At 39.7% G+C, this 25,743-nt stretch overlaps 2 protein-coding genes across 2 annotated transcripts; both read right to left on the minus strand.

Moving 5' to 3' along the window:
• Nucleotides 1-738: 738 nt before the first annotated feature.
• On the minus strand, nucleotides 739-3,295 carry LOC146697327 (granzyme A-like). The gene is made up of 5 exons (XM_085476025.1): nucleotides 2,883-3,295; nucleotides 2,542-2,683; nucleotides 1,862-2,000; nucleotides 1,302-1,571; nucleotides 739-1,185 (listed from the first exon to the last, which is right to left on the minus strand). The coding sequence occupies exons 1-5, from the start codon at nucleotides 2,944-2,946 to the stop codon at nucleotides 1,024-1,026; spliced, it is 777 nt and encodes a 258-aa protein (XP_085332151.1). The 5' UTR covers nucleotides 2,947-3,295; the 3' UTR covers nucleotides 739-1,023.
• A 9,307-nt stretch (nucleotides 3,296-12,602) lies between these two features.
• Nucleotides 12,603-17,067, minus strand: LOC146697328 (granzyme K-like). Its single transcript, XM_085476026.1, has 5 exons — nucleotides 16,768-17,067; nucleotides 15,927-16,068; nucleotides 15,006-15,144; nucleotides 13,380-13,637; nucleotides 12,603-13,248 (listed from the first exon to the last, which is right to left on the minus strand). The coding sequence occupies exons 1-5, from the start codon at nucleotides 16,829-16,831 to the stop codon at nucleotides 13,084-13,086; spliced, it is 768 nt and encodes a 255-aa protein (XP_085332152.1). The 5' UTR covers nucleotides 16,832-17,067; the 3' UTR covers nucleotides 12,603-13,083.
• Nucleotides 17,068-25,743: the final 8,676 nt, after the last annotated feature.

A 25,743-nucleotide genomic window follows, 5' to 3' on the forward strand; every position in this document is an offset into this window, starting at 1 on the left:
AAGTGTCTGTGAAAAGTCGTTTTCACGTGTTGCCGTGGAAGTATAATAAATTTTACAATAGGTCAGCAGACGTTGGACGCCACAGTTACGGTCTTAAAGTTACCAATTTGATCCTAGTAAGAGAGCGCGAAGGTCAACTTTGGCAAGCCACCCATTCCTGGACGCGGGAGTGGACCCGGTTAGACTGGTTGCCCGGTAGGTATCCCGCGGGATTCGGCCCCCGTTAATTACAAGTGGTCTATTGTTTGGCATGCAAAATTGCATGCTTTTTCTTTTCTTTTCTTTTCTTTTAATTTAACACTTGTGGTCAAATGTATCATAATGAGTAAAAACTACGTGTGTTATTCAGGTAAAAAGAGGACCAGTTGAATCAAAATGAAACAGGATTTCTGGAGGTAAGAAATGATAATTGAAAGAGTGTTGGGGCATATACTGAGATTATGAACATAGTGCTGGCATGTCCTCTGAAAATGTGCACACTGAGTAAGTCATAGTCTAAGTCTCTATATAGAGACTTAGCATTTGTCTGTTGTGGTCTGCTCTGAGTGAGAGCTTAATCACATTTTTTTCTTTCTATGTTTTGCAAGTTAATATTCTCTGTGTTGACATTACATTAATTGTCTTATTTGTCTTTTCTTAGTCATTATAGTTATTTAATTTGAACACTAAAACCAAAGGACTGAAATATCAAGCTTTGATGGTAGAAGGTGTCAGAGTAAAAACAAAATGACACTTGGAAAGAGTTACAAACAATGAAAGATTTATTATATAGTAGAATGTTTATAAAAAATATCCTATGAGGGGTTTTAAGCAGGGATAGATGGAATGAAAAATCAACAAAAAAGAGCATGCTCAAAAAAATTCATCAAGCTAACAGAAACTGAAATATCAGAAAATAATGTGAATATGAAATGATAAAATGGCTAATGGTCATGTAAGCAGTCTACATTAAAGGCATGGACATTTATTATCAAAGAAAAGATTTGCTTCTTGCTCAGCTTGTATGGATTGACACCTGTGGGTTCATAAGATTTCTAAAGACTGCATTGTTTTTTTGATCCACTTGAGTTGTTTCTCTGAGAGAAACGAGTAGACTCCAGGTTTTTTAATGATACCACAACCTTCTCCGAAAGAAGTGACTCCAACCAGCACTCCATTGCACACGAGTGGTCCTCCTGAATCCCCCTGGCAAAAGAACAAATATATTAGTCTTTCTTTGACTAACTTACAGGTGTCACAATGTCAAAAGGGTGTTGAGTTGGATGGATATTTACTTCCTTACATACTTTCTATATACTTACTTGACAGGTATCAGCCTTTTTTTTACCATTTGAACCAGCACATATCATGTCACTGGTGATAACTGGGTTGTGGTTGTAATAATCACGAGAGTTGCATGTCCGTCTACCAACCACAGTCACATTGACAGACAGGAGAACATCTGATGTTTTCTTGTTTTCAGTTTTTCCCCATCCAGCAACCAGACACTTGCTTCCAGCTGGAGGGTCCTTGACAGTTTTGGCTAACTTTAGACATTTTACTGTCTTGGTTTGCTTTACTGGTTTCTTCAACTGAAAAAAATATATATATAAAAAGGAAGATTACATATTGATAATGACTACATTACATACAGAGAGCTGGCCTTGAATTTTAGTATTTACTCTATAGGCAGCACGTGCTAAAGTCTTGACACACCACTCATTTATTTGTATTTTGCTTGGAAAATCCAAAACAGGCACAGTGATTTATTGAAATATGTCCATACATGCACAGAAATAAATCATATAAGATTGCAAACAAACTTGTTCACATTATTGCATCTCTCTTTCACTTGCTTTTGGACAATGAATTATCACTTTACCTTGAGCAACATGAGGTCATTGCCCTTGATTGCCTTGTAATAGTTAGGATGAGGAAAACGTTTATCAACCGTTTGGACCTGCTTAGAATCTTTTTCTTTTTTCCTGATTGAGTGTGCTCCCAGGGTCACCTTACTCATACTGTGGAAGAAAAAAAATATTAGTGAAATTTCAATTATATAAAAGGTTAATAGGTCAGATTAACCTTTTTAAATAAAACAATTATCAAAATATCATAGTAAATGTGTGTTATTATATATATTTGGTTTATGGCTATTATAGAGACTGCATGGAGTTTTCCTCCAGCTGAATTTTAACAATATTAATGTTGCAGTTATGAAAATTTCAGAGTGCAATTTCTCTTTCAGTGACAGTGTTTACCACACATTTCTTGTTTGTAACATGATTATTCTGTTTTAAATAAACATTTAATCTTTTTCTCATTTCTTGAATTATGACCAACATCAATATTTGCAGACAATGCAGACAAATCTACTTGTGTCTTACAGGCTTACAGGCCTGTCTATAAAAATCACATACAGTATGTATGATGCCAATTTGATTGCTATATTTCTATCTATGGTAAGAAAATAAAGAATTTGTGATATGTATATATAGAACCATATACTTCTTTGTGTGTGTGTGTGTGTGTGTGTGTGTGTGTAAGTCCTCATGTTCCTACTTGGTGCAGTGTGCAGCTGTCAGGACCCATTGTGGATGGATTAACGTCCCTCCACAGAAAGATTTTTTGCTTTCCACATGGGCCATGAAAGGCAACGAGTGTGGCTTGACTTCTTTCCCTTCAATAATTTTGGACCCATGACCTAGAAAAAAAGGAAATATCCATCACATAAAGTCAGCAGACGATGAAGCTGAAAACAGATTCATGTAAAAAACATCCTTCACCAGCTGCTTTTGTAATGCTGAAAGATATCAATAATGTGACTATGCATTCTGCTTATTTAAATGCATGAGAAAATTATCTAATTATCTAATTAAAGTTCAATACAAATCATTAATCACCTGGCTGGATGATCAAGAGGAGCATGCATGGAATTAAAACACTGAAATTACTCAGGCAGAACATTTTGCATTTTGTCTCTCATAGATGCTGTATGCACTGAAACTGTGACGCTCAGCTTTATATAGAGAGCTGAAAGGATGTGGTCTGACAACTGAAATTAACAAGTCAGCAAAATAAACACCCAAACACTTGTGATTAAATATATCATTAACAAGCTTACCCCATTCACCACCAACAACAATAATAACTACAGCAACACGCACGCACACTTACCCACTTTTTGATCGTGAGAAATTTGACTAGGTGTATTTCTCATTAGTGATGGGTCGGCCGCGAACGAAATGGCTCTTAGAGCCGGGTCTTTGACGTGAATGACGCGAGCCAGCTCCTTATCGCGAGCCGTGGGTTTTTTTTCTTTCTCTCCCCTCTCTCCAGTGTTGCCAACTCCTCAGTAAGGAAAATCGCTATTGGTTGTCCTAAAAGTCGCTAAATGATGTCATCACCTAATTTGCATAATTGGTCATGCTAATCTAATTGTAACCTACGTTGTTGGAGAGAGAAATAACATCGTGGAAGAGACATAAAGTGAGTAAAAAAACGTCCTAAATGCATTTAGAGTTTATTTAGAACTACAAATTAAATTTATTTTAGCAATTATTGTTTTTTTTTAATGTCATAATTCCAACCCTGCTCCTTTACCTGGGCTTGGACCGGCAAAAGTGACCCAAAATAGGCACTCTGGTGGAGTTACTTTGTGTGTGTGTGTTTATAAGTAGTTTTAAACCTTGTGATCCACAAAAGAACATAAGAGTAAAAGAGTAAAAGAAGAACTGACTGCGTTACAGCACCTGCTGCTTGTTGAGAGTAAAAGCGATACGCGCTTTCACGTCAAAAAGTTGTCATAAATAAGTCTCCAAGAACACCAGAAAAAGTCGCCAGATTTGTTGATAGTCGCTTTTTAGAAAAAAAGTCGCTAAGGGGGTCTGAAAACTCGCTAAATATAGCGACAAAGTCGCTAAGTTGGCAACACTGCCTCTCTCTCACACTTTTTTCCGCTTCACTCAGCATGCGAGCCTTGTGCTTTACGCTGGGAAGAGGGGGGAGGGGCGGTAGTTACACTCAGTGTTGCCAACTTAGCGACTTTGTCGCTATATTTAGCGAATTTTCAGACCCCCTTAGCGACTTTTTTTCTAAAAAGCGACTAGCAACAAATCTGGCGACTTTTTCTGGTGTTATTGGAGACTTATTTATGACAACTTTTTGACATGAAAGTGCGTATCGCTTTTACTCTCAACAAGCAGCGGGTGCTGCTGTGGGCACCTCGCCCGTGCCAAAGCGCTCACAGGCGGAGGATAGTCCTCCCCCAGCTGCTATCAGGGCAGGAGATGTTCACCCCTATGCGTCCCAACTGCAAATGAATCGCGCATGAGCAAAGCCGCTGCTCCCGCACTGACTGTAACGCAGTCAGTTCTTCTTTTACTGTTATGTTGTTTTGTGGATCAAGTTTAAAACTACTTATAAACACACACACACACACACACAAAGTAACTCCACCAGAGTGCCTATTTCGGGTCACTTTTGCCGGTCCAAGCCCGAATAAAGGAGCAGGGTTGGAATTGTGACATTACAAAAAACAATAATTGCTAAAATAAATTTAATTTGTAGTTCTAAATAAATTCTAAATGCATTTAGGACGTTTTTTACTCACTTTATGTCTCTTCCACGATGTTATTTCTCTCTCCAACAACGTAGGTTACAATTATATTAGCATGACCAATTATGCAAATTAGGCGATGATGTCATTTAGCGACTTCAAGCGACTTTTAGGACAGCCAATAGCGATTTTTCTTACTGAGGAGTTGGCAACACTGGTTACACTCAGTAGCACAGGAACAGAGCAGGAGGGAGAGACAGAGAAAGAGCCAGGGATAACAACGTCACATTAGAAAGGTATAGTAATCATCCACAACTATTCAGTTGCAGATGCTAAAGGATTCAGAAAGTTTATTCATGCAGGTCCATATGACAGAGAATATGCATCTTCTTTTTGTTTTCATATTATAATTTATATTTAATTGTGTTGTGGTTTGCAGTGTTTTGTGTTGTTTCACTTTAAATTTGTAAAAGGAAAAAGCTGAAAATTTAAATAGCTAAAAGTTGAAATGTGAATAGTTGATTTTTGTATTATATGATTTATTTATTACATTTTATGTTGAGTGAATAAATAAAAGTATATTTACGGTGGCCCCTACAGACAAAGCACATACAAACTTCAAATCACGTAAAAATACGTAAAAACTCCAAAACACGTAAAAACTCAGAAGCACATAAAAAATCAAAACACATACAAAAGACAACAGAAGTGCTCCAGGATGCTAGGCGCAGTGTTGAGCTTTTGTTACCTAGTGGCTACACAAGCCAGCAAGTACCAACGACCAGATTTGGTGTGTGGTAATAACAGGTAAATTAACTTTTTTTTTTAAATTATTTGACTATATATGAATGCTTGTGTATAAAAACACAAACAATACACATATGCTTTCATGCTTTTAATTGTGTCATTTAGGTGATCTAGGTAGCTCTGTTTCGGAAGTTCAGTTCATCCTAGAAATGTGTTTTGGAGTTTGTATGTGCTTTTTGGAGTTTGTACGTGTTTTGTCTCTAGGGGCCACAGCATATATTTATATATAAACATATATAAATAAAACCACTTTTTTTTACATTAGTAATTCCTTTTGTGCATAATTTTATATTATTGTTAATAATAAATTAGTTAAAGCAACAAAACAACCTGAAGAGCCGGTTCGGAGCCAAAAGAGCCGGCTCTTTTTAGTGAGGCGAGCCGAAAGAGCCGGTTCTCTAAAAAGAGCCGGACATCCCATTACTACTAGGCTGCGGGGGTCGGGGGTTCCTGCTGTAATCCATATCACTGCTGAGATTTTGTGGGCCATCATAATCTAACCACCAAAAACCTCTATTTGAATTCTTTATATCAATAAATCATGTCCACTTGCTTCTAATAAGCCCTTCTTATTGAAATTTTTAAATGCAATGAGGATTTCTACAAACAAAAACATGGATGTGCCATGGGCTCCCCAATTTCTCCAAACACAACATCTCAGTGCTCTTCAGACCCAGCCACGCCTTCAGACAAAAATTGGTTCATCGAGGACAAAACTCCCCAACACAACTACTGCAAGGAGTGCTGACCTCTGAAAGAAGAATGTAAGAAGTCATCTATGTCCACTGTGAACAACTGTCTATGAACAGAGGAGGTGGCTTACGACACCATCTGTCTGCCACCTGCAATGCTGTCATGAGATCCCTTCCCAGGTGTCTCAATTCCTACTCACATCATGGGTCAGGTGGCTCAATGGGTCACGTGATAGGGTGAAGTTGTTACACCCCTGAAAACAGGGGGAAAAGAATCACGAGAGTGATTATGACTTGCGTCTCTCATGCAGTAGTTTATTGCAGTGAAAATGAGCAGAAACGTTTCACATTCTGTACTGCTAAATGTCACATGGTGGAAGAAAAACACTAAATAATAAACCGAAATACTAAAGCGCTTACTATACATATACTTGAGCAGGTTTCCTGACAAAATGGCTGACAATCGCGGTGTTTTTAGCTCCTGCCGTTATCTTAATGGCCATTACACAGTACAAAACACAGCTCAAAACCGCCACGTATATGTGCACAAAACTGCAATGTAATGCTTTTAACGCTTACAAAACAATGAAGGATTACCTCTTAAATATCTTAACAGTGTACACATTGGAAATATATCAACTTTTAAACACTTTTACCTGAAAACAGGGGGAAAAGAATCACGAGAGTGATTATGACTTGCGTCTCTCATGCAGTAGTTTATTGCAGTGAGGAGAACGCGCGAAAGCCCCCTAGTGGAGAATAGAGACACTACTAATCGATCCCAGAAAAGGCTTACTAGCCGATCACTGATGTATAGATTGCAGTTCTCTTAAGTAACATGAAAGCCATTAATATAACATGAAAAATAATAAACTCTTAACCATTTTCTTACCATATTTACATTATTTTCGTCCTTATATCAACTGATATGAATTAGTATTAACTGAACAGTTTTATATGCAATAGTCATTCAACCTGTCACAAAGTAAGGTGGCTTCAACACATTGTAATGGAAAAACTATCTTACACATAGTTGTTCATCCATAATCGATAATGGTGGGTGTGGTCCACTCAGGTTCCTCAAATTTTGGTATGCTTTCTGAGATCTGACCTTCCTGCTCTAATATCTGGCACTGCTTTATCTCATCCTCTGACAGTAAATCTAACCTTACTTCTACAGTTCTCTGTAAAATTCATTCTCTCTGACTCACATATGGCACTTAGTAGTTAAAAACAGAATGATAGTTTTGTTTTGAAAGTGTTCCAATTACTGTACGTTTCTTAAATCCTATGAAATTGAAGATAATAATTTAATATGGAAAAAACAATTAGATTTGTAGGAATAATACATAATATCTGCAAAAAAAGAACCTGGAACCTGCATTGCCTTTCATTTTAAAAAGAACATCCATGTTGTCTGACAGCACCGTGGAAACAAATCATAATAGTAATAATTGTAGCATTTGTATGCCAGTATGTTCCATGCTCCTCGTTTCCTAGTGTTTAATTCTGTGTTTCCCTGTTCGGGGTTTTGGTTTGTTTTTTGAAAGTTTGTTTTATGAAGTATCTTTTTTTTCAACAAATAAAGCTGCTGCTTGAAGTTTACGACTCCTACTCTGTGCTCGTGATCTGTGACAGGTAAGCAGTCCAACAATTCAATTCAATTCAATTCAATTCAATTCAATTCAATTTTATTTATATAGCGCCAAATCACAACATAAGTCGCCTCAAGGCGCTTCATAGATACAGAGGAAAAAAAACCCAACAATCATATGACCCCCTATGAGCAAGCACTTTGGCAACAGTGGGAAGGAAAAACTCCCTTTTAACAGGAAGAAACCTCCGGCAGAACCAGGCTCAGGGAGGGTTGGGGTGAGAGAAGGAAGACAGGATAAAAGACATGCTGTGGAAGAGAGACAGAGGTTAATAACAGATATGATTCAATGCAGAGAGGTCTGTTAATACATAGTGAGTGAGAAAGGTGACTGGAAAGGAAAAACTCAATGCATCATGGGAATCCCCCGGCAGCCTATGTCTATTGCAGCATAACTAAGGGAGGATTCAGGGTCACCTGGTCCAGCCCTAACTATATGCTTTAGCAAAAAGGAAAGTTTTAAGCCTAATCTTAAAAGTAGAGATAGTGTCTGTCTCCTGAATCCAAACTGGAAGCTGGTTCCACAGAAGAGGGGCCTGAAAACTGAAGGCTCTCCCTCCCATTCTACTTTTAAATACTCTAGGAACAACAAGTAGGCCTGCAGAGCAAGAGCGAAGTGCTCTAATTGGGTGATATGGTACTACAAGGTCATTGAGATAAGATGGGGCCTGATTATTTAAGACCTTGTATGTGAGGAGCAGGATTTTGAATTCAATTCTGGATTTAACAGGAAGTCAATGAAGGGAAGCCAAAACAGGAGAAATATGCTCTCTCTTTCTAGTCCCTGTCAGTACTCTTGCTGCAGCATTTTGGATTAGCTGAAGGCTTTTCAGCGAGTTGTTTGGACATCCTGATAATAATGAATTACAGTAGTCCAGCCTGGAAGTAATAAATGCATGAACTAGTTTTTCAGCGTCACTCTGAGACAGGATATTTCTAATTTTAGAGATGTTGCGCAAATGGAAGAACGCAGTCTTACATATTTGTTTAATATGTGCATTGAAGGACATGTCCTGGTCAAAAATGACTCCAAGGTTCCTCACAGCGTTACTGGAGGCCAAGGTAATGCCATCCAGAGTAAGAATCTGGTTAGATACCATATTTCTAGGCTTTTCAGGGCCGAGTACAATAACCTCAGTTTTATCTGAATTAAGAAGCAGAAAGTTAGCGGCCATCCAGGTCTTTATGTCTTTAAGACATTCCTGCAGTTTAACTAATTGGTGTGTGTTATCTGGCTTCATGGACAGATAGAGCTGGGTGTCATCAGCATAGCAGTGAAAATGTATGCTATGTCTTCTAATGATACTGCCTAAGGGAAGCATGTAAAATGTAAACAGAATTGGTCCTAGCACTGAACCCTGTGGAACTCCATAATTAACCTCAGTGTGTGAAGAGGACTCTCCATTTACATGAACAAACTGGAGTCTATTAGATAGATATGATACAAACCACTGCAGTGCAGTCCTGTAATACCTACAGCATGTTCTAATCGCTCTAATAGGATATTATGGTCGACAGTATCGAATGCTGCACTAAGGTCTAGCAGGACAAGCACAGAGATGAGTCCACTGTCAGAGGCCATAAGAAGATCATTTGTGACCTTCACTAAAGCTGTTTCTGTGCTGTGATGAGCTCTGAAACCTGACTGAAACTCTTCAAACAAAACACACAATTCCACAATTGTTCCACTCCAAAACCTGGATAAACCACAAAACAGGCAGATCAGTGGGGTACTCATGAGGAAATAACGTAACTGCTTAGAGCTGGGGCTTCACTAACTTTTCTCCAGGCGATCCAGGAGAGAAGGACGACTGCTGCCTAAGTGAACACCTATAGATCCTTAATGTGTCAGGAGTATTGGAACAGTTGAGACACAGTTTTTCTAAACACTGCGTCTCTGTTTCTTTTAAATCCCAAAACACGCTGCACCAAAAATTGGTTCACCCAAAGGATCGGGTCCCTCGACACAATCAGAGTAATGTAGTGTACGCTGTTAAAAACCAAACAACCGAAGCGGATGGCAGAACACAGAAGAGCTAACTCATCACCTCAGGTCTCCGTAGTCTATTCACACCTACAGGCTAGTGGCCACCCTTTCAACGATGAGGACATACATATCCTGGACAGGCAGGAATTCAACTCTCTATGAATGGTACTAATGGCCATTGATCACTGATCTTTGATTAGTGTGCTTGGATCAATGTTCATGACAATTTGCCTATTAATGATCAAGGAACTGAAATCCCAGCGCATTGCTCATTCAGTGGTGCTAGTTTCAGTCATTATGGAAAGGTAGTGTTTATAAGGTTGGGGAAACCTGCAGTAAACTGAGACCGAAGAAGTCACTTGGATGAGTGATGAAACGTTTCTCTCATTGAAAACACTTATGTGTTTTTTTGTTTGTTTGTTGTTGTTTTTCTTTACTGTTCCCAGTGTTGTTACTTGTTCTGCTTGAAAAAGCAGAACAAAACATGACAAACCAAAGACAAGAAGGAGACTAACAAAAACTAAACTGGGAAAGCTAAACACAAAACACTACATGAAATACAAACCTGGAAAGAGAAGCAGATGAACTGGCAACAGACAGAGGAAGATGGAGGACTAAATACATAGAGGGGTAACTAGGGAATGAGGACCAGGAGGGAAACACAGCTGGGATTAATCACACACATGAGGCAGGGAGGAAGCAAAACAGCAAACTCTAACACAGGAACAACACCATAGAAACCAGAATGACTAGACATAACACAAGGAACACAGGTGAGGCACAGTAACAAAACCTAAAGACTAGAAATCACCAAAATACTAAAGAATAACCAAGGGAGCTAGAAATACAAAAGACTAAATCACAGAATATTAATATTCAAAAACATAAACACTGGAACACTAGACCCAGGACCATGACAGTGTTTAGTGCAACATACTTTGGTATACTCTCATATTCTTGTTGGCATTACTGTAATTTTCTTTTGAAGGAAACAATCCTTCCATTCTCTTCCACTTATCCAACTTTAAGGCTTGCATAAGACAAGAGGAGGGGTACACCCTAGACAGGTCACCAGCCTGTTGCAGAGCTAACTTAGAGAGTCAGACAACCATTTACACACATTCACAAGAGAACATGTGCATAATAACATGATTTGAAACTAGTGTAAAGTACTTTTTTCAGAAAAGCAGTGTCAGATGTTTTAGAAAGGAGAGAAATAAAATATATATTATAAAATATTATTATCTGTATATTGTAAAATCATGCATGGATGTGCTGCACATGTAAAAAAGTGTCTACATGGGCCACAGTCACTGACTGAAAGGGGAAAGCCTTCAACATGTGCAACTAAATGTTTTAAGATTTTGTATCAACTAGTTGTGCAAGTAAGTGTTGTTTGATTGTTTTGTGTTTTTTCAGTGAATATTCTCTTTCTATACTTTACTGTAAATGTGTTTTGAAGAAAACTTGGAAGAAAAGCAGAGAAAAAGTATCATTTTTCTTAGGCCTCAAAGTCAGACTGTAATTATCACTTTCCTGCTATTATTTATTGCATTTATATTTATGTACAACCACAAATATTCAACACAGTGATTGTTGTCTAAAAGGGGTTTACTAACTATGAACTTTTGTTTTTGTCCTAGCTCAGGAACCAAATTTAATAAGTGATAGGTCTGTCTAGCTGTCAGAGGATTTTTGCTTTTAAAGGTTTTATTATTCATATAATAATCAGCTAAGAGTGTTTATATTTCTGTCTTGTACTCAAACAGCTGCATATTTTAACTGCTGGCTCTCTACTCTATAACGGAAACTGTTTGCCTTCTTATTAAATGTCAGCAGCAGGAAACCGCCACCCAAGAGTAAGAAACGACCTTGTGGAGGATACAAAGTTTTTGAGAAATCACACCTGCTTGCTTGACAAGATAAGCATGATATTTCCTTTTTTGTATGCTTCCTACTGTGTATAAATAAAGGCAGCGAGCTGCTCCACGGGTGTGAATCTCTGTTGAGGTTTCACCCGTGCACGTTAAACTGCTGAAGTGTCTGAGTGTTATTTCATTACATCTGAGTGCTTGATAAAAGAATCTCTTACACTAGCACAAACCTATTGCTAGAACAATCAGAGACAATTCTACTGCAGCTAGCAAAGTATGGGACACCAGGCAGAACTCTTTGTGTGATCTTGTGAACAAAGGAGATGACCGAGACGAGCGCTGTTCCTGCCACTCGAACCCCGGTCACTCTCAGTCAGCTCCCCCGTAGCACTTTATTGCTTTTTATTGTGGTTACATGAATATGCGTAGTTTCATTAACATACGCCATCTAACACAAGCATACATGTGAACAAAGCGTACCGTCTGTGTGTACGTGTAGGTACGTTTGTGTGTGTGTGCCAAGATATGGCCCTGTGAACGGCTCCTTAAAAAGCCGGTGCCAGGAGTCTAGCGGTCCACCTAAACAAAGGACCCTTATACTTAGACAGATACAGAGTATGTGTACTCCCATAGTATAAATCAGAGAGAAGGTACAACCTCTATCATGACCTTAAGATGTGTGTGTATGCCAGAGTGCTCTGGAATGCACACAGTCTTTACAGACTACTAAGGATCAGAGATCCTATCAATAAGCAATCGATTATATAACTCTAAGCATATATAAGTATATGTTTCTAAGCATAAATGACAATCCAACAATAAGATCAGAGAATAATCACATCATGCATCTGCTGGTTAGCTTTCTGAAAATACAATTACAAAAATGTTTCTTTAAAAGAAATTAAAAGTTATTAAATTTGAATACTAAAAATAAAAGACTAAACTATTAGCTCTGGGTCACAAACATTTTTAAAGATTTAAGAGTTAGTGTAAAAACACAATTTTGAAAGAATTGCAGTACAAACAACAAAAGAGAGAAAGAAAGAAATCTTTTTTGTTCATGCTGTTAGCTTTATTAGAAAGTAGAAAATGTAAAAGGTATATAAAATGTTTCTTGGGGGTTTTCATAAACAAATCTTTTTAACTCAGTTTTCTAGTTAACAGTATTAAGTATTATCTTTTTACAAGTAAGACAATAAAAGATGGGTAAAGGTCATTTTTCACTGCAAGAAGAAATTATTTTAGGAACTGTTCTTGTAGAAATTCTTTCAGAAATAACCACATTTATGTAGACTCTACAGCAACAGCAGCCAAAACGCAATTCTGGAAAATTTAATAATCCACAAACCTTTACAATGATTGTCCAAGAGAAAGGCTGCAAAGAAGATCTGGTTTTATGTTTCTGCAGTGGACAGTACTAACCATGACGGGGCTGATATCATATATGTGTATCCTCTATGGTGAAAGCAGTGACAGATTAAGCATAAAATATTTTTGTCTTGCTTAGCTCATATGTATTGATGCCTGTGGATTCATGGCATTTCATATGACTTCATTGTTTCTTTGATCCAGCTGAGTTGTTTGTTTGAGACAAATGCGTAGACTCCCGGTACGTTCTCTTTACTCTCACACGTCCTTCCAAAAGAAGTAGCTCCAACCAGCACCCCATCGCACAACAGTGGCCCTCCTGAATCCCCCTGCAGGAAAAACAAATACATGGTAGTCATTCTTTGACTACTTGTGGATGTGAAAAAGCCAAGAGTGTTGAGCTGAATGCCTGTTTAATTCAGAGAACTAATAAAAATACACACACACTCAATATACTTACTCGACAAACATCAACCTTTTTTTTGCCAGTTGAACCAGCACATATCATGTCACTGGTGATAACAGTATAATAATAAGAGTTGCATGTCTCTCTGTCGATCACAGTCACATTGGCAGACATGAGGACATCAGATGGTTGGTTGCTTTCAGTTCGTCCCCATCCAGCCACCATACATTTGCTGCCAGCTGGAGGCTCCTTGACGGTGTTGCCCAACTGGAGACACTTCACTGTCTTGGTGAGCTTCACTGTTTTTTTAAGCTGAACAATAATTAAATGGACATGTTACATACTCATTATGACTGTTTATATTTGACCTTTACAGAGCAGGTCATAACGTAAGTATTCATGCAGCACTGTGCTAAAGTCTTGAACCCCCACTCATTTATTTATATGCTGTATTTTGTTTTGTAAAAGGAAAATAGGTGTTGTAACTTATTAAAAAGTCTAATTATACGTACACAAAAATACATTAAAGAGAATAAGTCTGCTTTTACCTTTTTTCCTCCTAGTAATACCCAGCAATTAATTTTTGTCCTCTGTCAAGGACATGAGTCTGAGACACACAAAACTTATTCATTTTCCTTTGTAGTGAACAGCAGGACTTACATCACATTTTCAACCAATCTCCATACTTCAAGAAGTCAGACATTAGGGAGAAAAGCAAAAAGAAACTACGGAAGGGGAGTCAGTCTTCCTACTGTCAGGGGTTGAGGTGAAGGGAGAACACACATCAGAGCAGGAAGGTGAAAGCTCAGAGGACATATCAGCTTTTGAGGAGCCTGAAAAATTTTTTCTCTTCACAGGCTTGTCTCCTGTATGGTGGTTGATAAACCAAATTCCAGAACTTCAGAGCCCTAGCTCATACAATACTTCTTATCCACAATGGACACTATCTGTCATCATTTTGCCCCTTCTCAGGGTCCTCAAAAGCTGGTATGTCCTCCTTCTGAATTTTCACCTTGTTGCTCTAATGCAGGGGTGTCCAACTCCAATCCTCGAGAGCTACTGGCTTGCAGCTTTTAGATGCATCTCTACTCCAACACAGCTGAATAAAATCATTGGATTACCTCTTCAGCATGCCATCAAGTTTGGCAAAGGCCTGAACACAAACCATTCATTTGATTCAGGTGTGTCGGAACAAGGATGCATCCAAAAGCTGCAGGACAGTAGCTCTCGAAGACTGGACTTGGACACCCCTGCTCTAATGCCAGGCCCTCCTCCACTTCATCCCCTGACACGTCTTAATGTCCTACTATGAGCAATCACTTCCCACTGTCGCCAAAGGGGGTCATTTGATTGTTGGACTTTTCTCTGCATGGATTATTGTAGGGTCTACTTTACAATACAAAGCGCCTTGAGGCGACTGTTGTTGTGATTTTGCGCTATACAAATAAAACTGAATTGAATTGAATTACTCTTCTTCATCATGTCATTTTGTGATCCAACAAGACTTTATGTCCACTTCAAGGGACAGAAGATAAATAAATAACAATAAAAAAGATACAACATGTTTGAAACAAAATATTTAAATTATCTGAAGATAAAATCTAATTATCACAGTATTTTTCTTCTGGGTTCTTCTGGGTTTTGCTTCACTTGGTATTGATCAGTGAATTATCAACTTACCTTGAGCAACATGAGGTCATTGCCCTTGAATGGACTGTAATAGCCAGGATGAGGAAATCGTTTCTCAACCTCTCTGACCTGCCGAGAATCAACTTCCACATTCCTGAGGGAGTGTGCTCCCAGTATCACTATAGTCATACTGTAAACAAAAACAGTTCACGCATATAAAATGGTTACAGGTCAGGAGTGTGTAAAACAATCATAAATTAATCATAGTTGCCTCATTATATTTGGAAAATTTCACCCGCGCTGTTATTGAGCCTTAAATGAATTTCATGATATTTTCCCACAGCTGAATGAAATTTCAACATTATAAAAATGTTTTAGATTATAAAATCTATTGCATATTTCATGTGTATGTAGCTGTGATGTCTGTTATTCTTTAACTGAGTGCAATTTTGTCTCTCTGTAACATGCAATAAAATGGACAAACTATAAATAAAAAATGAACAATAACTTATTTCCCAGTGTTGTAAAGGTTATATATTCATCCTCTCCAATCATTAAGCAGTTTTACATTAATAATTATAATAAAGCATTTTATATGATGCTTGAAAAGATTCTGGACAAAATAAACTGACACATATTAGTGTCTATTTTCTTGTTCCAATTCTGAAGCAAGGGTAACATAAAATACCTTTAAAGAGGATTATTTGTATGTTTGTTATTTAAAAGGCACCTTTTATACATATTTATGAATATTTTGAAGGCTGGATTAGAATTGTTTTCTGTCATTTCTTGGAGTGTAATCAACTTCTGTTTTCATTAATCTGCCAAGCTGTCAGATCAAGTCATGTCTTACAGACCTTTTCCTTGTGATCTCCTGTTAAATCTCTTTATGTATTATTTTTCACACAGTCAGTTAAACATAAATATTGCAATATTTTGATTTGAAAGTTTAAGAAAAGTAAGTGTTCCTACTCTTTGCAGTGGGCGGCTGTCAGGACCCATTGTGGATCGATTAATATCCCGCCACACACAGATCGTTCACTACTCACATGAGCCATGAAAGGCAGTGAGTGTGGCTCGACTTCTTTCCCTCCAATAATCTCAGAACCATGACCTAAAGTAAGAAAAAATATACAGTCACATAACAAAATCAGCAGATGATGCAGTCAAAAACAGCATGCATGAAAGGAAAACACAGAAATTACTCGGGCAAAACATTTTGCCTTTTGTCTCTCATAGATGTTGAATGCACTGACACTGTGACGCTCAGCTTTATATATTAATCTGAAAGGATGTGGTCTGACAACTGAAATTAACAAGTCAGCAAAATGGGCTCCTAAACGCTTCTAAGGTTGTGATCAAATATATCATTAACAACCTTACCCCATTCACCACTACCGCCAAAAACAATAACAGCAACACACACATATACTTGCACACTTTTTAATCATGAGAAATTTTACTAGGTATATTTCTCATGGATGAATTCTTCATTGTACTTGCACGACTGTTAAACTAAACTGAGATTATTGTAATTTTCATTCTGTGCTTTAAAGACATCTGTATTTCATGAAATATTGTCATTCAAATTCATGGGACAATTGAGAGGAATGTGTAAACAACATCTGAGTGAAACGAACTACTTTATAATACATATGTAGGGTGTGTTTTACATGTCATATGGTGTATGATATGTAATACAGCAATATATGTTTCACACATTACCGATGTATTATATTTTAATCGATTCCAAGATGGACAAAATGTTTTATTTTAAAATTAAAAGTAAAATGAAATAGAAGACATTACTTACCTGGTTGGATGATGAAGAGAAACATGCATGAGAAGAAAACATTGAAATTCCTCAGGCAGGACATTTCTTCAAAATTGTTTGATCAGATGTTGAATGTTGAAACTGACTGTGATGCCCCGCTTTATATTTTGAACTGCAAGGATGTGGTATGACCACAGAATTAATGAGTCAGCAAAATTAACATACTGTGGTGAGCTCAGACAAGGAGGAGACAGAGGTATCGTTTGGTCTTGCTTTCTGCAGTGTTAGCCAGGGAGCACAGACGTTTATTTGCATTCAACAGGAGAACACTGCCGCTAGCCCAACTGGTCGGCGCAGCACTAGCATAACAACAACAACAACAAAAAAAGGCACTCCCTCTCCCAGAAAACACACAGTCGCCGAGAGAGCGCGCCACATGGTAACCATGGCAACATAACGCTGCCGCCTGGACAACAGAATATAGCTGTCAAAACAAAACCCTAAACAGCCCCCACCTAAGGGGTCAGCCGTCCCCGACAACCCCATTACCCAACACAAAGTCCTGCAAACGTCGATGTGTCTTCTTTCGGTACACCGACCACCGATCTCGACCGGCGGGGGAAAAGTCACTCGGATTAAAACATGGGGTGCCACCAGCATCCCCTGCTCCGGCGGCTGCTGGAGCGAGCGGTCAGTACGGTGAGCGTCTGTCCTGGTGCAACACCACCATGCGCCCCAGCCAGGCATGCGGACCCGGTACACCACTTCTGTTAGCCGCTCCGCGACCTCCGCCGGCCCTTGCCAGTGGCTGCAGAGCTTGGGGGGCACTCCTCTCTTGCAAACCGGGCAGTACACCCAAACCTTGTCGCCAGGCACAAAAGCTCCCCCTCGGCACCTGGTGTCGCAGGCTCCTTTCAGTCGAACTCAGTAGTCATGAGCCACCCGCGGTCACTCCCTCCACCTCCTGTAGCAGTCCATGGCCTCCAACACGTGCCAGTTCCCTGCCTCAGTGGACAAGGCAGGTGCTCGAGCCGTGGACAAGCTCGAGCACCTGCGACTGCAGCACCAACAGCTGCAGGGGACTCTTGCCCTGACCGGGGGCCCGCCATCACCGGTATCTTTCTCTCTCTCATTTGCTCTACCACTCTCGCTCTTCGCTCTCTGTGCTCCCTCTTCATCGTTACGTGACTGCATTAATTGAGAACCCACCTGTACATTGATTGCAGGGCGGCGCCGGTCAGGGTAAGCCAGTCTCCCTCTGATTCATTCCTCCCGTGCTTCTGGTGAAAAGCAGAAGTAAATGCTTGCACAACGCTATGGATTAATCCAGCGAGTTGATCGAGTCGCATGACAGCTAGAGGTAGGCTCTCGCTTCTCCTCTGATTTCCTCGCGGCATTCGATTTTATAGTTATATTTTTGCGGCCCCGTTTGTAGTGTGGCCATTTTTATTCTTTTCTACTCCAGCCGTCGTAGAGAGAGGTGTATGCTCCGATTATTATCAGCAGCACAGTATAGCGTCTCCGGTCCTGGGGTAAGCCGCGTTAAATTGTATTTACAATTACTCCCAAATAAACGAGGCTAAGGCTACATTTATCTTTTGTTTTCTTAGGATTTCATTGCTGCCGTAACCTCTCGTGGCGATCAGTTTGACCTTAATTGGAGGATCGAAACGCCTGTCCAGCCGCTGTTTCAGGGCTCTTCCTCGGTGGAGCTGCTGTCTTGTCTTGTAGTATTTGTTTTATCCCGCTGTGTCATTGTTTTTTTTTTCATTTTGCAGGACTGTTTTTAATTGGGCTTACTGTAATAGATTGAATTGTTGCCCCCCCAGTGGTAAAATAGGTCATTTCAAAGGCTGAGAAAAGTGATCGGGTATCCTCTATTGTTACTGTACCGAAAGCAGACAAAACAATTAGGATATGTGGTGACTACAAAGTCAGTGTCAACCAGTGTGTTGAACAGGAAAGATATCCACTTCCTAATAGTGAAGATTTGGTTGCTAATTTAGCTGGAGGAACATCCTTCAGTAAACTTGACCTTTCTCGTGCCTATCAGCAGCTACAGTTAGACGAAGAATCAGGGAGGTATCTGGTCATCAACACACACAAAGGTCTCTATAAGTACAATCGCCTCAGCTATGGTGTTTCCAGTGCTCCGGCTCTTTTCCAGTCTGTGATGGATCAAATCCTTCAGGGGAAGGATCATGTGACCTGTTTTTTGGATGACATCCTCATCACTGCTTCGTCTGAAAGGGAGCATTCGAAGAGGTTGGAGGAAGCACTCACATGTCTGGAGAAGCATGGCGTCAGAGTGAAGTGCCAAGTTTCTTCAGAGCAGTGTGGAGTACCTGGGATCATTTAAGCCTTACTTTACACGCAGACAAGAGCTGTCAGCAGAACAAGGATGTGTTCTTTGGGGACAACGAGTTATCATTCCACCAGTTTACTGACAGAAAGTGCCAGACTGTACAGAAGTCACCAGCTGTTGCACCACTCCATCCATGGAAGTGGCCCGAGAAAGTCTGGCAACGGATTCACATTGATTTTGCTGAAAAAGACAAGCTGTACTTTTTAGTTGTCACTGACAGTTATTCAGAATGGTTGGAAGTGTTCCCTATGTCATCCATTTCCTCACACAATACCATTGAGGTTTTGATATGGACTTGATATGGACTTCCAGAAGAGCTTGTTTCAGACAATGGACGTCAACTTGTGTCAAAGGTATTCAGTCAGCTTTTGGAGTTAAATGGGATCAGACACACAATTGTACCTGCCTATCATCCTGCATCAAACGGGGCAGCAGAGAGATCAGTACAAATCCTGAAATGATCCCTGATGAAGAATGTGCTGGAAGCAGATAGTAAGGCCACATTGCCACTCAGTCATTGCAAACTTCCTTATCATGTATCGCAGAACACCGCACTCTGTGACGGGTCATACACCAGCAGAGTTGTTCTTGAAATGTCAGATCCGTACTCGTTTCAGCCTGCTCAAGCCTGAACTAACCAGACACACTGAACAGAAACGGTCTGAGCAGAAGCAACACCATGATCACAGAACCCAACCTGTTCGTGTTTTTTTGGAGGGAGACGTTGTGCATATCAGAGTGAATTGTTGTCGCCCCCAATGGTAAAAATACAGAAGTGCCTGTTACAGGGCTAGTTCTTCGTTGGCTGACATATAACAAAAAGGTAGCTTATACACCGCTAAGAAAAAACAAGTGTTTTGAGTGGTTATGTCCTGCTGTTCAATAAAGCACATATCCACGTCCTTCTATCCTGATCCTTTCAAAGAGTCTAACCCAGAATATCACACTTACCTTTTCATGGTTCGCCTGGTTTTAATTAGTTCATTCTGCCCTGTTGCTTGCACTCACACCCTCGTGGTCAGGCTAGAGCGATCCTCTGCCCGAGTGTCATGCTGATGCTGGGAATCCTCTTCTTTGGCGGAAATGCAAGGCCTCTCACATCTTCCAAAGCTGCTGTTTCTTCAATGTCCATGTCTGTGTCAATTTTGGGCTCCTGAGAGGGTTAATCATCCACTTCCTGCTCCACAAAGGCTTGGTGTGGATCTTGACGCTTTACTCTACCATCCTGTCTGACAACCTCTGCTTTTCGTATTTGTTTTGCCGAACAGATCCGCATGTTCCCTTCAATGAAACAAAGATGAGTTGCAATGCATTTATCTATCCTTAAAGGGAGATTTTCATGCTTGGACAGACCATGTTTAATGTTCTTGAGCGCTGGCTGACCTGACCTCTGAGGACCTCTAGAAACTTCCATTAATATCTTTAAAATGATAGCAGCACAAACTAAAATTTTTGCAGCACAAACGTTTGATACCACTTTTGTTGGATTTGAAAAAGGTGGAGGGGGCAACTTCACTCACATTTGGCCCTGGGACCATAGATGGTGGGTCATTTCCACACACTCCTTTGTGTACTGGGTGTATAGGCTGTGGTGATTTTTCCCATATGATTTTCATTTGGTCCATGGCTGCTGGTAAGTCCCAGTTCCATGAATGTTTTGTTTTATTTCAGGACACTGTCAAAGACAACACCACATTCAATGTTTTCTATTGGGTTTTTTTCTTGTTTATTCTTCTGACTATAAATAAAATTGTATTAATATTGAGTCAACCTGTCCAGTGTGCATCCTTGAACTTGTGCAAGCCATCTTTTATTCGTTTTTATCTCTTAAATATATTTCCTGGGGGTGAAATTCCCCTAGGTGGCATTGTCATTTTTTTTTTAAATAGTTTTTATTTAATCCCTCTGACCACTTGGTCACAAAGGCATAGAAAAGGGGATAGCCTAACATATGAAACAGGAAATGACTGCCGTGTATTTGTCAGGTTTCTGTATTTGCAACTGGTTGAGGTGTGGCATCTGCATATTGAGTCTGTATGCATAATTTTGAACTCATGTGGATGTCGCGTGAAGACTGTGCAGGCAGAAGTGGAGGAATGATGGACCCAAAAGTGCAGACTCTCTGAGGCAAATGTAAACTCCAAAACTCAGCTTTATTGTTGGATAGCAGAAAGGAACAGAAAACTAATTAAACTGGAAAACATAACCTAAGCATAAACAGGCAGCCAAGCAGAACACACAGCATAGTAGATTGCAACAGAGACAAAGAAAAGCACAGGGGTTAAATACACAGAGGGAGCAATGAAGGAATGAGAGACAGGAGGGAAACACAGCTGGGGCAAATCAGGGCTAACGAGACAGGGGAAGCAAAACCAGACACATTAATATAGGACATGGACTTTCAAAGTAAAACAGGAAACATAACATAGAGAGTAGAAATAATAATTAATGGCAAATATTATCAGTTCAATAATATTTTAAATTAAAAACTCTGGGTTTACAACCCAGGTCTTCTAACAGTGGATTAGAGAAACTTGGAAATAAATTTAACCTTGTGAACCCAACTCATTGCAGATACAGTGGGGCAAAAAAGTATTTAGTCAGCCACCGATTGTGCAAGTTCCCCCACTTAAAATGATGACAGAGGTCAGTAATTTGCACCAGAGATACACTTCAACTGTGAGAGACAGAATGTGAAAAAAAAATCCATGAATTCACATGGTAGGATTTGTAAAGAAGTTATTCGTAAATTAGGGTGGAAAATAAGTATTTGGTCACCTCAAACAAGGAAAATCTCTGGCTCTCACAGACCTGTAACGTCTTCTGTAAGAAGCTTTTCTGTCCCCCACTCGTTACCTGTATGAATGGCACCTGTTTGAACTCATCATCTGTATAAAAGACACCTGTCCACAGCCTCAAACAGTCAGACTCCAAACTCCGCCATGGCCAAGATCAAAGAGCTTTCGAAGGACACCAGGAAAAGTATTGTAGACCTGCACCAGACTGGGAAGAGTGAATCTACAATAGGCAAGCAGCTTGGTGTGAAAAAATCAACTGTGGGAGCAATCATCAGAAAATGGAAGACATACAAGACCACTGATAATCTCCCTCGATCTGGGGCTCCACGCAAGATCTCATCCCGTGGGGTCAAAATGATCATGAGAACGGTGAGCAAAGATCCCAGAACCACACGGGGGGACCTGGTGAATGACCTGCAGAGAGCTGGGACCAAAGTAACAAAGGTCACCATCAGTAACACACTACAACGGCAGGGAATCAAATCCCGCAGTGCCAGACGTGTTCCGCTGCTGAAGCCAGTGCATGTCCAGGCCCGTCTGAAGTTTGCCAGAGAGCACATGGATGATACAGCAGAGGATTGGGAGAATGTCATGTGGTCAGATGAAACCAAAGTAGAACTTTTTGATATAAACTCAACTCGTCGTGTTTGGAGGAAGACGAATACTGAGTTGCATCCCAAGAACACCATACCTACTGTGAAGCATGGGGGTGGAAACATCATGCTATGGGGTTGTTTTTCTGCCAAGGGGACAGGACGACTGATCCGTGTTAAGGACAGAATGAATGGGGCCATGTATCGTGAGATTTTGAGCCAAAACCTCCTTCCATCAGTGAGAACTTTGAAGATGAAACGAGGCTGGGTCTGCCAACATGACAATGATCCAAAACACACCGCCGGGGCAACAAAGGAGTGGCTCCGTAAGAAGCATTTGAAAGTCCTGGAGTGGCCTAGCCAGTCTCCAGACCTCAACCCCATAGAAAATCTGTGGCGGGAGTTGAAAGTCTGTGTTGCTCGGCGACAGCCCCAAAACATCACTGCTCTCGAGAAGATCTGCATGGAGGAATGGGCCAAAATACCAGCTACTGTGTGTGCAAACCTGGTAAAGACCTATAGTAAACGTTTGACCTCTGTTATTGCCAACAAAGGTTATGTTACAAAGTATTGAGTTGTATTTTTGTTATTGACCAAATACTTATTTTCCACCCTGATTTACGAATAAATTCTTTACAAATCCTACCATGTGGATTCATGGATTTTTTTTTCACATTCTGTCTCTCACAGTTGAAGTGTACCTCTGGTGCAAATTACTGACCTCTGTCAGTAATTTGCTGCATGCTGCATGGTGATTCTCTGATGGAAAAACAACAATTCAGAGAAATCATTAATGCATCCAAATTTCTCAGACAGAACATTTCTTCTTATCTCTCGTTCATGAGGAGTTGAATGCACTGAAACTCAGTATTGGGTTTTTATGAGCCACTTCTAGTTGATTTTGTTCATGTTTGAACTTTGAACAGAGTTGTCAAATTTAGTAGATTGCTTGGCTCTGGATCACCAAAGTTCATCAGCTTTGCTGCCTCTGATGCTCGCCACACATGGGGCTGCAGTCTGCCTTCAGAAAGTTCTTTTGTGACTTGTGCCCGCAGACTTCTGGACATGGCTCTCTTAGAATAGCCAGTGTGCATTGATTTTTCTGTGTTTGCCATTCAGCACTATTGGACAATGAATTTCAGGTTCCTTTTCACATGTAATATACAGTTGGCCACTACACTCTTTACAGAAGCCTCTGATTTTTATGAAACAAGACACAGTTGTGGGGTACACCTTGGCTCGTTTAAAAGTAATGGTGCATGTACTTTTAACATCTTTCCAGATTCCCTGATTTACATGAGTCCATGTACCTGGTTTCAAAATGGTGTATTCCCTTTTTTTGAAAGTATTCTTTTTATATGTGACCTTATCTAGAATCATATGCATCAACTGTTCAAATGGGGGCTCCACATTCAGAGAATCTTGCAGTCTTTGTGTTGAAAAGGAGAGCTGCTTGGTTCAATTATAATTGTCACTACTGTCTGTGTCAGTCACTTTCTTTTCATCACTGTACCCCAGAGCAGCCCATACATTGTGTCGGTTTAATTTAACAAAATCTTTTCACCAAGTTGTTTGCATAGATTTTGCCAAATGTCATCACTTGGAGTTGAAATGTTTCAATTTTTATGACTGCTTCTTTTGAAGCACAATGGACTTCAAGTACTGCGATTTTGTCCGCCACTGATTTCTTTGGCATCTTTCAAGCAAAAATTAAAAAATGCGATTTAGTATTGCTAAAATTGGGTTAAAGCTATAATTCAACATCTTTAAGTGCACATAAAATTACTTTGATACACTGCTTTGAAGTAGTGAGTTGAAGTGTTGATTGCTGTTGCTAATGGAATCTACCTTAAAAATGCAGTTTACATGGCTAGCACTTGTTTTCTTCAACTCTTATTCTACTTCTGAGAAAAAAAATGTATGATAGCACCCCCTGGTGATCACAAACCAAAGACGGGTTGCAATTAGGGCTGTTTGATATGAGCAAAATCTCATATCCCGATATAAAAATTCTATTGTCCCGATAACGGTATAAATCACAAAAATGTAACATTTTCTGTAAATTCTGTGAATCTCGGGCAGCTCGTCTTGCATGAAGTGTTTCCAGCTGCGCGGCATGTACCTGGAGTCGAGTGTTTTAACCGATACATGAAACTATACATTTTTAGACATAAGTTGTAAAGGCCACCGTTTTCTTTGTGAGTATTTATTACACGGCGTGCTGCGGGGAAAAGCCTGTTCTAACGTTTGAGTCTAAGGTTTATTTTTTAGCACCTGGCGGCTCGTTTTTACTTCTCATCCGTAAATAATCTGCTCTTTCACGTGATTCAGTTTATTTTGAAAAGTCTCAACAGGATCTTGAACTTTATTGTGAAAGGTTTATGTGGAACATAAACAAGCGGACACGCGATGCTGTTACCGTCATTGTTGCTAACAACAACGCATAAAAATAGGCGCTTGTCCGTATGTAGTGTGGTTATATAAAATATAAGAGAAAGAGAGAACTTTAAGAAATTAATATAGCCACTACAGTGACCATCAAAACCATGAAAAAATATTGCTGTAAACAGTTTATTTTGCGACACCATGAAACAAACAATAGCGTAAAATGAAACGATAGACGTTTTTATATCGTCATCCGATATATATCGTTATGTCGAACAGCCCTAGTTGCAATGTTTGTTTTTGGCAGAGTTGTACCACCTTATCCTAAACAAGATCTAGTTCAAAATTCATTTGGTCCATGTGAAAATGAATTTAGTCAATGTTCACAGCACAACATCAAAATATTTGTAGATAAATCCAGGCTATGTGGAAATAAATCTGTGTCTGTGTCAATCTCACGTGTCAGTCTATTAATAGGCCTATATGACCATGGCTACAGAAGTGTGACTCTTGCAATCAGTACAGCTTGGCCCTTTCAGGTAACATTGACAGTGTTTTAACACTATTTAGCATTTTAGGTTATACCCTGTGTATAAGCTCAGTTTCACCCCAGTTCTTTTATTCCTCAGGCCTCCAGAGAAGACACTGGAACTCAGTAGTTATTTCACAAAACCTTTATTCATCTTCAGGCACTCATGCACCTTCTAGAAGGGGAGATATACAGGGCCCGGCAATTCCTCTGTAGATCTCAACTCCTTCGTCTGTTACAACCAGTTTTATAGAAACGACCCCCCCATTGTAAAACCCACATGGAGTGTTGTAAACCCAAAACACTGTGTTTGTGTATGTATGTGCGAGCACGTGAGTGCCTGCG

This window comes from Copadichromis virginalis, linkage group LG12 (assembly GCF_057382275.1).
Source record: "Copadichromis virginalis isolate Kocher_CV1m ecotype Utaka linkage group LG12, C_Virginalis_male_GT1.1, whole genome shotgun sequence".
Taxonomy (NCBI): Eukaryota; Metazoa; Chordata; class Actinopteri; order Cichliformes; family Cichlidae; genus Copadichromis; species Copadichromis virginalis.

Bases quoted from the DNA above. Each gene is read 5' to 3' on its own strand.
- LOC146697327 (XM_085476025.1), bottom strand. From the start codon at position 2,946: ATGTTCTGCCTGAGTAATTTCAGTGTTTTAATTCCATGCATGCTCCTC. The intron at 2,684-2,882 runs GTGATTAATGAT...CTTTTTTTCTAG, and splicing joins CCTCTTGATCATCCAGCCAG to GTCATGGGTCCAAAATTATT. The intron at 1,572-1,861 runs GTAAAGTGATAA...TATTTTTTTCAG, and splicing joins ATGACCTCATGTTGCTCAAG to TTGAAGAAACCAGTAAAGCA.
- LOC146697328 (XM_085476026.1), bottom strand. From the start codon at position 16,831: ATGTCCTGCCTGAGGAATTTCAATGTTTTCTTCTCATGCATGTTTCTC. The intron at 16,069-16,767 runs GTAAGTAATGTC...TTCTTACTTTAG, and splicing joins TCTCTTCATCATCCAACCAG to GTCATGGTTCTGAGATTATT. The intron at 15,145-15,926 runs GTAGGAACACTT...TTTTGTTTACAG, and splicing joins ACAGCCGCCCACTGCAAAGA to TATGACTATAGTGATACTGG.